The sequence below is a fragment of the Alligator sinensis genome, unplaced genomic scaffold (genome assembly GCF_000455745.1).
Source record: "Alligator sinensis unplaced genomic scaffold, ASM45574v1 scaffold145_2, whole genome shotgun sequence".
NCBI lineage: Eukaryota > Metazoa > Chordata > Crocodylia > Alligatoridae > Alligator > Alligator sinensis.
The window spans coordinates 2688953-2704320 of record NW_005841954.1 but is presented as its reverse complement, the minus strand read 5'-3'; the positions used below and the strand labels follow the sequence as shown (position 1 = coordinate 2704320).

General features: G+C 40.3%; 1 protein-coding gene across 4 annotated transcripts in view; it reads left to right on the top strand.

Annotated features, from left to right (window-relative positions):
• Window positions 1-15074, top strand: part of ASCC3 (activating signal cointegrator 1 complex subunit 3) — a 567052-nt gene extending 551978 nt beyond the window's left edge. For 2 of the 4 annotated variants that reach the window (XM_025200058.1, XM_025200059.1), the window contains exons 38-42: window positions 1881-2032; window positions 4680-4830; window positions 11877-12086; window positions 14016-14191; window positions 14283-14430. In XM_025200058.1, coding sequence (XP_025055843.1) covers window positions 1881-2032; window positions 4680-4830; window positions 11877-12086; window positions 14016-14191; window positions 14283-14430 — 837 coding nt within the window. Of the gene's footprint in view, window positions 1-1880; window positions 2033-4679; window positions 4831-5530; window positions 6974-11876; window positions 12087-14015; window positions 14192-14282 lie in introns of those variants that run through there. The other 2 variants (XM_006020463.3, XM_025200060.1) reach the window with 2 other exon arrangements.
• Window positions 15075-15368: the final 294 nt, after the last annotated feature.

Sequence of the window (15368 nt, the reverse complement as noted above, 5' to 3'; positions counted from 1 at the left end):
GAGTGTAGGTCCAATCTTGCAAAGACTTACCCACATGCTTAATTTACACACTGTGGCATCCCAGGGAAATACTTGGAACTGCTCACAGTGCATAAAGCTGAGCATATGTTTAGGTCTTTGCAGAATTGGACCTTAAGCTAGCTACATCCTTTTGAATTTTAAAAATTAACTAAATAAAATTGCAAATGGAACTGGAAACTATCTGTGGCTTAGTTATAAGTAGTATCATATTTACCTGAATCCAAGACCTTGAATTTAAGTCAACCCCCAATAATTAGATTCTATACATGGAAAATGTATCATTTTTGTTATCAATTCTCCATATATACAATCTAATATTTGGAGTGTCACCTTAAATTTTTCCCCCACTGCTGCAGCAGCAGTGGGGGTGGGGGGGGTCAAGCAGCTTGACCCCTGTCTCTTGCCCCCTATGTCTGCCCATCCATTCATAAATGCCAAGGCCACTATGCCACTGCTGTCAGGCCAGGCTGGGGCCGTGCTGCATGCCTCAGGCTGCAGTGGGATCAGTGCTTGCTGGAGTGGAGCAAAGGGATGCAGCAGAGGCAGGTGGGGCTCAGGGGATGCAGAGGTGGTAGGGGCAAGGGGGCCCAAGGCTGCAGAGGGGAGACAGGCAGGGGAGCAACCAGGGACAGCAGAGGTGGCAGGAGGGCAGACACCAGCTCCCTGTGCCCTCACTGCCTCATACTTGAATCCAAAATGAAACTTTTTTCCTCAGTGTTAAATGGGGAAAATATCTCATCTTGGATTTGAGTAAATATGGTAGTATGGTCTGATTGAACAGGTGGTTGACTTTATTCAGTTAAATCGATTTTGTCAGAAAATGTTAGTTCACAGACAGAAATTTATCAGCTTGGATAAAACGTTCTTTGAGATGATTTATGAAATTCAGTATGGAATTTCTGCTCAAAATGAGAGAGAGAAACCCGCTCAAGAGCAAACTATAGCTTGGTGGGATATGACAGACTCAGAATCATGGTCCTGCTCCATCTGATTTGAAGGATTTGAACCTGGATGTCTCACAGGTGGCTGCCCTACCCACCAGGTTATTACTTCTTTTGGAGCTAATAATTATGTTTGAGCATGTTGAAGTTAATCTCACATTTTGGGGAAGAAAGATTCTAAAGATCTCAGTTTTGTGCCAATACAGAACAAAGAACTGAAATTGCTTTGCTACATGGAATTCTTGTTTTCCAATTAGTCCAAATGAGAAACTTTCTGAGCTTTAATCTCAACTCTGCCAGTAACTCACTAGATTAGGTTTTGGGAGTTGCTTTGCTTCTGTACGTTAGTTTCCTCATGTAAAAGGGGAGTTATAATATTAGCTAATGCTTGGTACTATTATTAGTCATCACATATTCATTTTAAGGACACACTTTTAATATTCATTATATTTTAAAGTAGATCAAATATGTTTAAATAATTCTGCTGGTTTGCCAACTTTGGTCTGATAGGGAAACCTTCAAAATTAATATTGCATTTAATTGTAGCTTTATCATTTTACTGTTAAGTAACCAAGTAAAAAAGATGTATATCTTGTAGACAGAACTGGGAGCTATTCTCAGTAATATTCTAGACTAGTGTAGTGCCAAACTTGGAATTTGTTTCTAACAGCAAATACTGCTGCTCCATTTAAGGTAAATTTTAATGATGATTTAGGACCTAATCAGATGCCCATTAAAGTCAATAGACTCCTGTTGACTTCAGTGGGAGTTGACTCAAAAATAGTCATATTCCCATTTAATAGTAATCTAAATCTTTGTACATTAATCATGAAAATAAATGTTCTTAGTGGTATGCATCTGGAAAGAATAAGAGGGAGGTAGTTAAATTCCTTTATTTTCTGTGTCTTGTTCACTTAGGCAATGCTGGATGTTGCAGCATACCATGGATGGCTAGTGGCTGCTCTGAATATCACCAATCTGGTGCAGATGGTGATCCAAGGGCGATGGATACATGACTCTTCCCTGCTTACTTTGCCCAATGTAGAGCAACACCATCTTCACCTTTTTAGGTAAGTAACTCAACATTCATAATCAGATCATGTCATTCCACTTGGTTTTTTTTCATCATGATTGAATGCCATCATTGTGTCCTGGAGTATTCAAGCATGTAAAGTTCAACTACCTTGTACATGGTTCAGACCTCAGACAACACCAAATTGTATTTCTAGAAGTGTGATTTCAGAAAATGGATAAGGGATGAATTTTTGGAAGGGTTCCCACCTAAATGTGGATGCCTAGATATTCTGTACAAAGAACAGGAAGGGATAGATGTGTGATTAAAAAAGTTTAAAGGTAGCTAGTAAGAAATACTAAACATAGAAGTATGTCTGAATCCCCACCCCTTCTGAGTGAAACTGAACAAGAGGCATTTCCATTCCCTTGGTATCCACTGGGTCTAGTCCAACTTCTGAGGGTAAGTACCAAGAGTCTTTGTTGCCTGCGATTCAGAATGGCTAGCCTTGCCTATGATAGAAGCAGTGCTCACCAACAGCATAGTAGTTAGAGGTGCACCCAGGAATAGTAATATAACTGAGAGAGAGCAATTTGGGCAGTAGCTCCAGACACTGCTTTGGGGGGCATTACAATAGTCACCTCTATAGTTGACTCTGCTGCCACCATCAGCACTGTGGCAGCTGGCACTATCCTGGTTGTAAAGCTGCCCTGCTAAGCCTCTGTCTTCCCAGAAAGCAGAAACCTGGATTCTACCCTCCCTTAGCCTGAAGGGATTTGAGTACATATCCCCACTTTCCAAGATTAACTACCAAGTTATAGAATAGACAGGGAGAAACATTGTCCACATTCCTGTTTTTAGGCTGGACCACTTGGCAACCAGCCAGGAGTGCAAGAGTCTTAGGGCTAAAAAAAAGAGGGAGCTTGCCTTTGTAGCATAATGATTAATATGTTCCCCAGAAAAGAATGGGGAGCCTGGAAAGAATGGGTCCTCATTCCCACTACTCTTTATGCATTGTGTACTAAAGGGCTATTAGATAATATGTATAAATAAACCAGAGTAGGGACCCCAGCCTAGCCTTATTGGCTGGTGGTTAGGACAGTGGTGAGAGCTATCGGTATGACTCCCCTCAAGTTGAAGAAAATCTAAAACACAAGTCTTCCACTTCTTCCTTGAGTTTCTTATCCATTAGGCTGTTGGACTGAAGGTTAGCAGCAGTATTATCATTTTTTAGCTGAATTTAATTATTTTTGTATGTGTTAGGAATACTTGAAGGAGATCTAACAGACCAGGTGCCTCTTTGGAAACTGTGGTCTCCCCAGATTAGGCTCAGATTAAAGCACAGAACAGTGTTAAAGCAGTTAGGCATGCGGATGACTATACTAAACTGTTTCTGGGCATGCTCAGAAACCCAAATATGTGTATCTGGAACTTAGAAGTCGAAAATGAAAGACACTCCCTAAATCTGGCTACATACTGAGCTTTGTGGTTTGCAGAGCAGGGTCAGACTGAACTGCTCTTTGGAACTTTACCACTGGAGTTCCATTTAAGTCCCATTTGGATGCCTCACGCCCCTGACAGACGTTACACTTAAGTTGTGATTAACTTGTTAATCACACTGTAAATAGTATACCTGCCACATGTTCAAGGAATGAATGACATGACAAAACAGGAAACCAGCCATAAAAATAGTCCACAAAAGATGTAGCATATTTTTGTGCCTAGTTTCCATCACACCTTAAATTGAACACGTGGCAGAGTAGAGACAAACCAGAGCTAGTTCCAGTCTCCTGTGTGGCTCCAGAGCTGGAATCAGCTGATTGTAAGTCACAGGTCCAAGGTCTCACTGTAGCCAATTCAAGACCCTGATATAGTCACAGGGCCAGGACCAGGAATCAGCTGATTGTTGGTCCTGGCCTCAGGACTGTTCCGGTTCATATAGGACTAGAGGCTTTCAAATTGCTAGTGTAGGGGGAGTGCAGGATCATGATCCCAGGCTCTTCCTGTACTGGCAAGTAGTAATAGTACCCTTAGATCTGATCCCTGATCCCAAAATCACACATCTTGCCATGCACATGCAGTATAGCAAGAGCCACAGTTGGTATATGGATCAGATCTCATCACACAAGTAAGTGAACATGCGACATGGGTCTCAGAGACCAATCTGAATCTGGCTATATAAGCATGAGAATTTCAATCTTTCATTTCACAAAACTGATCATTTCATTAAAACAGGTGGCTTCATTAAAACAGGTGTCCCCATTGTACACAAGTTTCAATTTTCAAAATGTGGAATACAAAGGGTCGGTTCCTCATATATAAAAATAAGTTGCAAACAGAAATCAGTAACATTAAGGATTTTTTTTGAACATTTGTGTTCTTTAGCTGATTATTAAACTGGTTTGCAAGTAAAATTGAAATGTTTGATGCTGAGCAACTCTAATACTAGCCTAACAATTGATACTGTTTTTAAACATTGCATTTTCAGCACCAGGTAGCTCAGTCTTAATCAGACTTTCACTTTAGCTCTTAACAGGAAGATGTTTTTTCATCCTCAGGTGAATTTTCCGTAGAATACATCTGAGCAAAATGGGTTAGGCACTTACATTTTTTTTTATGTCTTCCTTCCCTTTTTACCATTCTTTATAGTCCTTGTAAACCTGTATCAGCATAATCATTTGCTTTCTAACTCCTGTCTTTATCAGAAAGTGGAACCAAGGAAAAAGGAAGGCCACACGTGGAGGTTACCAAGGACCTATTGAGTGTCTTCCTGAACTGATTGCTGCTTGTGAAGGAAAAGAAAACATTTTTGCTTCCATTGTAAATGGCGAGCTGCAAGCTGCACACATTACACAGGTAACATTTTCTGTCATTAGTTCAGAGTTGGTTATAGATGTGATCTGGAATGAAAAATGAGTGGAGGAAGAAACAATCTCTCTAAATCCCTTTGGAAATATCCTGTGATTTTCTGCAAAAACTGTAATATATCATTACTCTAAATTCAAGATAGAGCTCATTTTCTAGGGCAGTGGTAGGCAGCCTTTTCTGATCACAAACCAGGATGACTTACTTGGAGTTAGAGGCAGGTGGGTGGCAGGCACTAGGACCAGTAGTGTAACTAAGGTGAGGTGGCTGAGACAGCATCCCGGGATTTCAGCTTGTGGGGCTGGCAGAAAAGTAGCTGCTACTGCCATAACCTCACAACCACACTGGCAGCCAGAAACCACCATGCATTGCAGCTGCCCCGGACACCCAGCTGTCTTGTTATACCTGTGGCTGGGACCCACCTGTAGCTGGAGTTATTCCCTGCAGCAGCATGGGGAGAGCCCTCTGTCTCCAAAGTCCCATGTCCACAGGCCAGATCCAGCGGCGGCACTGGCTAGATCCAGCCTGTGGGACCATAGGTTGTTGCTCCTGTTCCAGGAGGTGGGTTCCTTCCCACCCCACTTCGCTGTTAACCAGTAACACCAACTTGGTTTTTCGTTCATATATAAGTACTGTACTGTTCTTTGTGCCCTGGGAGGTGTTTGACTAGGCCATTTTTATCTGCCAACAGTTATGAAACTTCTCAGAATTGTCTCATAATCACAAATGTCATGGTTGCTAGTTCCAGAAATGTACTTTTAAACAGCTACTAAGAGAAGTAGGTTGTGAAAAGATCCAGCATTCCATTTCTGTCTGAAAGAGAAAAAGCATACGAATATTCACCACTTCTTAAGGAAAGGAAACTACAGCTTCAAAATATTTTGTCTATAGTTATCTTATTTATTGTAGCAGTCTTTTTAAATAACTTCCGGGCAATAGTATAGTAATGCCCATATACTACACAAGAAAACTTCAAAACTTGTATTATTAAGAAAATTAATTCTAATTGTTCCTAGCTGAAGGTAAAAATGATATATGTTGACTGTTTAGTTTCTGTTAAACCAAACACCATTGTGCAAACAAAAAGGAGGGCATTTAAATGCCTATAACAAACATCTTCATTTCTAACTAAATTACCATCAAAATTTTGAATAAAAAATTATTTAAATCAAAACAAGGTCTCCTTTAACAACAACAGATTTCTAACATAATACATATTGATTTCAGTCCAAGTTTTAGATGTGATGAAAAATTAGAACATTGTTATAATTAGTTCAGGGAGAACTCAGAAGTAAACTTACTTAATTTATTTGCATAAATTGCCATTCTGTTATCTTTAAAAGCAAATGCAAATTGGCTCTGTCTGATATGATGATGGTTATTTGGCTCAAAAGTGCTTCAATTTGCGTAGCAATCTGGTGTCATCTCTGCAGTGAGGCGATCCCAGGTAACATACAAATCCTGAATTATTCCAGAAATTAGTATGTTTAAAGCATCAATTTAAGTGCTAATTGCAGTAGTAATGAGAAAAAGCAGTACTACTGTGAGATTTGCATCTACTGCCCCATCAGTATGCCTGGAACGGCTGCTGACTGGCAGAGGATTTGGCTGCTAATTAAATAATTGTATGCATGGCAGTGTTCTTGTCTGATTCAATAGATGAAGATTAATCCTCAGATAAATATGTTTGGCTGGTATTGAAATGTCTTAGCAGTTTCTTCAAAAATAGCTTGTATATATGTGTGTGTACCTACACTGTGTATATGTATGTATATGTAGATGTGTGTTTGTAAATATAGACACATATAAAGAGGAGATATATGATACATTAAAAAATCAGGAGCGGTCTCATATATGAGGGCATGAAATAGCCATATTACTCATATGTCAAAATGACGAACGAGTTATGCAGAGCAACCCAAATATGGGCTGATAAAGCCTTATATTTTATCATTATATATTTATATGTATCCTTATACAGTTATGCCACACTTTTTGCTGAACAAAAACGATAAAAAATGATTGACAGCTTATTAAAAATGATTCTAGTAGGACGTCTTGTTTCCCTTCCTTCATCTGTAAACCTGTGTGCCTCAGTTATCACAAATCAAACTGTGCAAGGGACAAAGGAAGAAAGGCATGCCAAAAAGGCCTACAGTTGCTTTTATGTAAAAATTATATTTTATATTTAAATCTTAGAATATTATATTCAATATTATAGCTCTTATGCCTGATATCTTGTGACCAACCAGGGCTCAAAGTAACCAATATTTTAATATCTCAACATCTTGGCACCTGTCTCAGACTTAAATCTGTTTTGAGAGTCACAGACTTGGTGTCCCTATATGTTACTGTTTCTGTGAATTTTGCATTCTTTGCTGAGCAGCAGCGTGGTATCAGCATCAACCAAAGGGTGGAAGGTACCTCCTGACAACTTTGCCTCAAGACTAGTGGTTAGGGTGCTCTTCTGGGAGGTGGGAGTTTGAGTTTGAGCCCTTCAGGGTGAACAGAGCATTACACCTGGAGTTTTCTACTTCCTAGGCAAATGCTCTGACCATTATGTTTTATGTAAAACATGAGTGGGAGTACCACTACATTTTAAAAGACCGAACTAGTCATCTGCATCCAGTGGAATGTCGTAAGATGGCTAAATCAAAGAAATGGTTTCAGTCTGTCTGTAAATACCAGGGTCGGTGCTTTAGTTCTGGAAAGAGGTAGGCTTTCAGACAAGCCCTTCTCTTTAGCGCAGTGATTCTCTCTCAGGATGCTTGGGTGCCCTGGGGTGCTGAGCACATATGCGAGATGCAAGGAGATAAACATGTAAGTGCAGGATCAGGCTTAGTCCCTGCCTGGCTGTTTCCCCGTCCCCACAACACAGCCCCTTTGCAAGGAGGTAAGTACTGTAATAAATTAGTGTTTGAAATGGGTTCAATTCATAAAAGTTACAGTAAGGTGCCTCGAGTCTAAAGAAGTTAGAAAACCACTGGTTTAGTGTTTTCTTCTGCCCATTCCTCTGATCAGCATGCTAGGTGCTCTGAATCTCAGTCTTAGAGTCCTAACTTTCCTTATGGATTCGCTCCCTTGGCATTGTGAATTCCGCTCCCAGAGACACGTGTTTAAACATTAGGTGTGAAGGTGCTGAACATTGTTGAGTCTATTCTCCTTTGCAAATCTGGGTCTTTTTTTCTAAATTAATGGGGCACCTTTGAAAATGATACTCAGTAGTTATGCAGAATGGATCTGAGGTTTAGCATACATATCTGTAGATATGTGTATTTATAAGAGAGAGAAGTATGCTACTACAGATTTTAGCAGACTCCACCTGATATTATTTTCAACAAGAGAAGTATGTCAATGTTTCCATATTACCTGGCAGATAAACAGTTGCTGTGCTACAGATGTCTCAGCAACCAGAGACCATTAACCTTATTGAGATCTTTCAATTTATTTACCATAGCACAATTCATAACTTCAGGAAACAGGCCTGGAGAATAGTATGATTCTTCAATCAGACCTACTCTGTTACAACAGGATTCTTTCTATGTGCTAAAACAGATTCTAGTGCAGTAGCCATAGTTAAAACTGGGATTGCATACAGTACACAGGGTCATGGAGCTCTTTGTGAGCTGGATTTGAGCAGGGGCATGAGGAAACTGCAGCAGCAGCTCCAGCTCTGGCTCTGACCTGGAGCATGTGGCAGCAGCAGCTCCAACTCCTGGACTGTGTCCAAATGAGCATGGACGTGTGATATGTGGCACTGCAGACCCGTCTGCGGTGCCACACACTGCACATGCAGGTGTTCCCCACACTGCAGCACGAAGGATTCTTTTGACCCTGGGACATCCCAGGGTCAAAAACCCCATGCCAAAAAAAAGTGGGGGGGAGGGGGGCAGCACACATGGCAGCAACACATGCCTACCAAAACCAGAGCCTGCCTGGCTAGAGCCAGGCTCTGGCTGCCAGCCAGTCTCCCAGATGCAGGAGCACTGCGGCTGCAGCTCCCTGAGGCCCCCAGGACTCTAGGTAAAGCACATGGCATGGGCATGCCCCAGGGTCAAGCAGCAACAGCACAAAGTGTGCCACTGCTATTTGTACCTGGAGAAACAAACAGCTGCGCTCATGTGAACGCGGCCCTGGAATACACAGCAGCAGCTTCAACCCCTGCTGTGTGCTGGAGTTAGAGCGGCTGCTACTGCATGGACAGTGCCATAGCGATAGCTTCAGCCTGGGTCCCACAACAAGGTTCGGTAGCCAGTGAAGTATGGCTGCATCAGTGTAGACAGACAAAGAAGATAGTTTATCAGAGGTGATTTCATGATACATTGGTAGTGGGTAAGTTGGGAATATAAGTGTAATGAAATCTTAGTAGCATTTATCAAATGAGAGTTTCTTTGGGCTGTAAGTTGGTTTCAGATCGGAGGGAGGAAGCTTGTGTTATTTTTCCTAGTGTCTGTCTACTTAGCTTGGGCTTACAGTCCAGTTTTCCTGTCCTTTGTCAGTTAAAGCTACCTTAAGGAAACTGGTAAACTTCATTATCTACTAACTTACTATAATTATGAATCACAGTGAGTGTTTTTCAGGACTTCAAACCCATTGACATTGAAAATGTAATCAAAGAAATCAAGCCAAATCTATTAAATTTGTTTTATTTTGTGTACAAAATGGTCACACTGATATAGGGAAAAATAAAGTTAAAATGAAGAAATCCAAACCTCTTTTCCATGCTCATTACATCTGTCCCAGTCAGTGGCAATGTGTAGGGGGTGCACATGCACCCTCTAAGAGTGCTGGTGTACCCCCTAACAGGCCACGCTCCCCGCTTAGGCAATGGGCAAGGGGGCCAGCGGGAGCACCGGCACCCCCCATGAGTGCCGGCCCGGGAGTGGAAATGTCGCGGCCACTTCTGGGAGCTGGTGAGTGAGATCAGCCACGGAGAGACCCTCCCCCAGTTGGCAAGATCAGCCGTGGGGGGACCCCCCACCCCGGTCATTGACTGGTCACTGGAGAGGCACATGCCCCTCCCCCCGAGTAAGGTGGCACCAGTCGCCCATGGTCCCACCCCTTCTTTGCATTCTCTCCTGTTGACCATTCAGTGAATACCTCGATCCTCTTTCTTCCATGAAGTGTTAGTAGGTTTCTCCCTCTCTTTCCTTCCTAGCCGCCACCCCTATCCCTCCCCTCCTCACCCCACCCCGCCCCACCCAAAGGTGGAATCATTTCTGTCCCTAAGGATTGCTGGGGAACAGATAATAATTGTGTGGGAATTGCCAAGTTTTTTCAGTACTTAGGCTAGGTACAGACAGTCAAAAAGCTCAAGGCTGAATTGATTCAGTCTTTGCACGTTAGTCTAAGCTGCACATATTCAACTGAAACAGAAGTGAACAGACATTTACCTTTGATTAATGAAATGCAGTCACATGTTTGCAGCGGCTCAGGCCAGAAAGCCAGGGAGTGCTAGAGCAGGGCTCTCTGGCTGCTTGTTCACTTGCTCTTCATGCTGCCCCCAGATCTCTGGGATTTGCAGTCCAGAATTACAACAGCAGGACACTACAGGGTTGCTCATCACTTCCTCTTCCTGTTTCCAGGTGCCTCTGGGATTTGTAGCCCACAGTTGCAGCCAGCAGTAAGTTTGAGCAGGGGAAGGTGTGTTTAACCCCCCCCCCCCCCTCCCTGGCCCAGGACCTCAGCCAGGGTTTGCCAGGGGGACGGAAAAGTCCCCCCTATGGACTAGGCTGCATATCCAGCGGTGCTTGCCCCCCCGCCCCCCCTTTTGTCAGCCAGCCCTCACTGTTCCAGATAGAGAGCAGAGGGGCCGGGTAGGGACAACCCTGCTCTCTGGCACAGACAGTACAGCCCACCCCAGGGCTAGAAAGCATGCTGGGATGCTGGGGGACTGTGATTTAACTTGAACCAGGAAAGGATCTGGGACAGAAGTTTCATAAACCAGTTTGACTCAATTCAGTTAAGTCTGATACTACATTCAGCCAGGTTTATCTTAAACCATTTTCACCCATTTTCAGACTGGTTTATGTGCACTAAGGTTCTGTTCTGTTACAGGTTTAAACAAGTTTCTGATCATATAAACCCGTTTATGCGTAACTTCTGCCCCTAGCCTTATTCTTCTAGCTCTGTGTGGTTCCAAAGTAGTTTTTACTTCTTTCTCTATTTCCCATGAACCTATCACTCTGATCTCTGCCCTTCTTCTGCCTTCTAGATGAAAATCTGCTTTATTGCCACCACTTTTAGCTCCATTTTTTATGTCATTACTTGTTCTGCCCGCTACTGTGTATTGTGTCCCTACTCTAGGGCTATAGGACTGCAGTGCGTTTTCAGGCCATCACATCCAGTACTAAAGGAGCACCATATTGAATAATGTAGGTCATGTGTACCTAATATCAGCTCTGTGTAGAGGGATGCAGAGAGGGATAAAACCGAGACCATGATAAGGTAGGAGAAGAACTTGAGAGTCTTTAGGAGAATTGTAAGGATAACAGATGTTCAAGGAGATGAATACATAACATATTTTTTAAAGTATGGATAACTTCAGATGAGCATTTGAACTGTCTGATAATTATCTGAACTGATCCTCTGAACTCTTTGAGGTTTGCCCATCACTAATTAGCATTGCACTGACTGGCTCATTATGGATTATGCCACAAAGTTTTAATTCAAAACTCAATTATAGGAGTTTTTAGTGCTTATAGGAAATAATACTTTAACCAGAAGTGGAAAACAGTTTTTTTCTTATTCAGATATACAGTAAACATGGTAGAGCATATATAGTGCACTTAAGGAGTTTCACAATTGTTTTATTTGCTTAGGAGAGGTACAGTAAGAAGTTAATGAAAGAGCATTTTCCAGTAACAATCCTGATTTTTTTTATTTGAATCTTATTAATACATAAAAATTGTTTTTTAACTACACATTAAATGTGTAGAATGTACAGTTATATTTTCTATTATAATGGCAGCATTTTACAGCTTTGTCTTGTAGCTGAAGCAGGACTTACCAATTACTTACGATCTGTTCTTCCACAGACTTGGAATTTCGTCTCCCACTTGCCAATTATAAATGTTCATTTGAGCATTAAAGGCTGGTGGGATGGCTCGGTTCAGGGACAGAATGAACTACCTATTCCTACTCTGGCAACAGATATGAGGGATGAAAAAAAATGGATCAAATTACATGCTGATCAAGAATATGTGCTCCAGATATATTTGCAGAGAATCCAGATGGGGTACCATCAGGTAGAGTACTCATAATTTTCTTTCTCTAGTGCACTAGATTCCAATAGTCTGAATTATTAGCAGTGTGGTATACAATAACAAAATCCTATTGGACTATTAATCCTATTGGACCATTCATTAATGAGATCTGCCATCATTTTTCACAGCTTTGTGCAAAGACAGAAATGTTAATAATAGACTGATAATTTACCCAGTTACCACAGGATAATAGCTCAGATATATGTAATATTTTATTTCGTTTTTACATGATAAATTGGTCAAAAATTTTACATGAACCAGTTTTCTGCATTTCCCTAATATTTGTATTATTAGTTCAACTCCTTCTGATTATTGTAAGTTTGCTTAGTGTTTTTTTGTTTTGTGTTGTTTTTGTTTTGTTTTTTTAAAGGAATTACGGTCCTCTGCTAAGCACTTCACTATTTCTCTGCAATAGGCTTAAGGTGTTTACCTTTTACCTCCCTAGCTTGAGTTTTCCTTGTGATCTTCGCATATCCATCAGGGACATGCTTTTTTCATCAGGGTTCTCCTTGCCTTTTTTTGTGGGTTTTTTTTTGTTTTTGTTTTTTGTTTCCAACCATATTCACTCCTTTGCTTATACGTAGTAATCTAATTTTCAGAAGTCACTAGTGACTCCACTTTTGGTTAGTTTCCAGCAGTTTTTGAAAATTACACCCCTTTATATTTGTTTTAAATTTCTCACCTAGAAATTGAATCATGAAAAATACTTGTTACTTTGAAAAAATGAGCTATCTCCAACCCCCAAACAGCAGAAGCTTAAGTGTTGACTTGTTGTACTGTCATAACATACACTTTATAGTTGTGGCATAACTATGTATGTCCCCAGTGTCGTCAATGGATGTAACACAAAGGAGAGCCCTAACATCCAGGTTTCCGAGGAGTGTGAATTAGTTGGATTCTTGGGGTGCAATACTGTCTCATATCAGTACAAAACTCCCACTGAATCACTGGGGCTAGGATTTTACCCTGGGTTGTTTGTTGTGTTCATTTTTTTATGAGAAGTGATGGGGTGTTGTAAGAGGGTGCCAAATAGTTGTAGGTTATGTGGAGTCCAGGACTGTGATATACATTAAATTCCTCTTTTAGGAAATGGTGCCCTCATACTTTAAGAGCAAAATGAGAATAATAGGAAGGCAAACATTTTTTTTTTTTATTTCAGAGCTGAATACCTTGGGTATTCTGCAGTTGAATGTCAGGGAACTTTGTTAACTGGAAGGAAGAAGAAAAGAGTTCCTCTTCCCTGTACCATACAAGAAGCTTCAGCCAGCCAGAAACTGCTGAGGTGCCTGAAGCCCCTACCATCGAATTTCCCCTGCCCCACAGTCTTAGATCCCCCTCTCATAATACTGTATGAAGCTTACCACTGCTGGTTCATTTGCTTCCCTGGGAATCTTTAGCAAAACCTCTCCATCTACAGTGCACTAAATTAATGCTGATTTGAATTTGCATCATTATTAGTATCTTCAGCTTTCAGCAATAAAGACACCGTCTTAAAGAATCACTGAAATAATCTTCCATTTTGCTACAGCAACCTAAAGTAAAGACTAGAAGTACTGTCATTGTCTTTAGATTAATCTTGGACAATGTTGATTAATATTATTTAAAGATGCAAGGTTTACAATTAGTCATTCTACAGAGAATAGCATTCACTCTGTTTTTAGACTAAATTATAAAAAGGGGACAATGTTTTCTGTACAAATGGTATTGGCTTAGTTACTAATTGGTTAAGTGCCTTGTTTTCTGTATTCCTGTGATTCATATTTTTACCAAAAGTCTTTATCTAGGAACAATGACAAAGTGTTCTGATCCTGGTGTTCTGTAATAGTTTCTCATCCTCTCTCACTCCCACACACAAGAAAACTGGGGGTCCCAGTTGCATTAACCTGTTTGTTTGTTTGTTTTACCTAATAGAGAAAGCAAGACAGTAAAGCAATGGCTCCTCGATTCCCCAAAGCCAAAGATGAAGGGTGGTTTTTGATACTTGGGGAAGTGGATAAAAAAGAACTTATTGCTTTGAAAAGGATTGGATACATCAGAAACCGAAGCTCTGTTTCAGTTGCTTTTTATACTCCAGAAACTCCTGGAAAGTAAGACTTTTTATTAAAATGATCCAAGTATTATGAAATTAAATGTTGATGATTTGAAAAAGAAACTAATGAGCCTGCTTTTATATTTTAGATACATCTACACATTGTATCTCATGAGTGACAGTTACCTTGGCATGGACCAACAGTATGACATTTATCTGAATGTCATACCAGCCAGCAGCTCAGCACAGGTCAATACTGAGATCTCTGATGCAATGAGTCACCTGGCTCTGAAGTAACATGACCTGAACAATCTGTTTGAAAGAAGTGGGCTTGAAACCTGGATGTTCAGTTATGCTGGACAACAGAGAAATTATGTTTGCCTTAGTGGAATCAACTTCTAACCTCAAGACACCTAGGAAATTGAAAGTGACTGCTGTATTGACTCTAGTAACACAGAGTTAGCCACAGTGGCCTTATTCCTTTACAAAGTGTTGCCTTTTATCATTTCATCTTTGAAAAATTTCAGAATGTGAAATGGATCTGTTTTACTGCTAATGTATATGCCAGAATTGTATTCTGGCAAGTCAAAACAAGAAAGTATGGACATTTTAATTTGTATACATTTTGAGCTGTAGTTTTCATTTGGAAATGATTGCTCTATAGCCAATGTGTTCATATTGTTTAAATGGATTTTTTTTTAATTTATGCGGAGAATGCACAAAACTTGATTTAAGAAATGACAGAAAACATTGCTGAGGTGAATTATAACATTAAGTTTATAAGACATATCTGTAAGAAATTTGTTGTACCACTCTCTTCAGTATAAAATGTAAATGCCATTTAATGATAAAATACATCTCTTAAGTATACCACATGGAGATGATACTTCACAAGAACATTTTCACAAATTTATATTCATTATAAATTTAATAAATATGATTGGAAAGTTATGCTGAAGAGTCTACAGTTGATTTCAAAATGAACTAAAAACAAAATGCTTGTATATAATAACATAAATTTCCTCTCTGCATATTACTAGATTAACTAAGTGGATGTTGTTTTCCTAAATTATTAAGAAAGAAAAGTTTCCCATTAGTTATATTATTCTATCAATCTTGTATAATGCAGTCATTGTAAATCACAAAAAATGTGTGCACAGTATCCAAAAAGACAACTATGATCTCCATATGTATCTGGAAATGGTATTGTGTTAGTAGAGTCCAAGCAACACCTA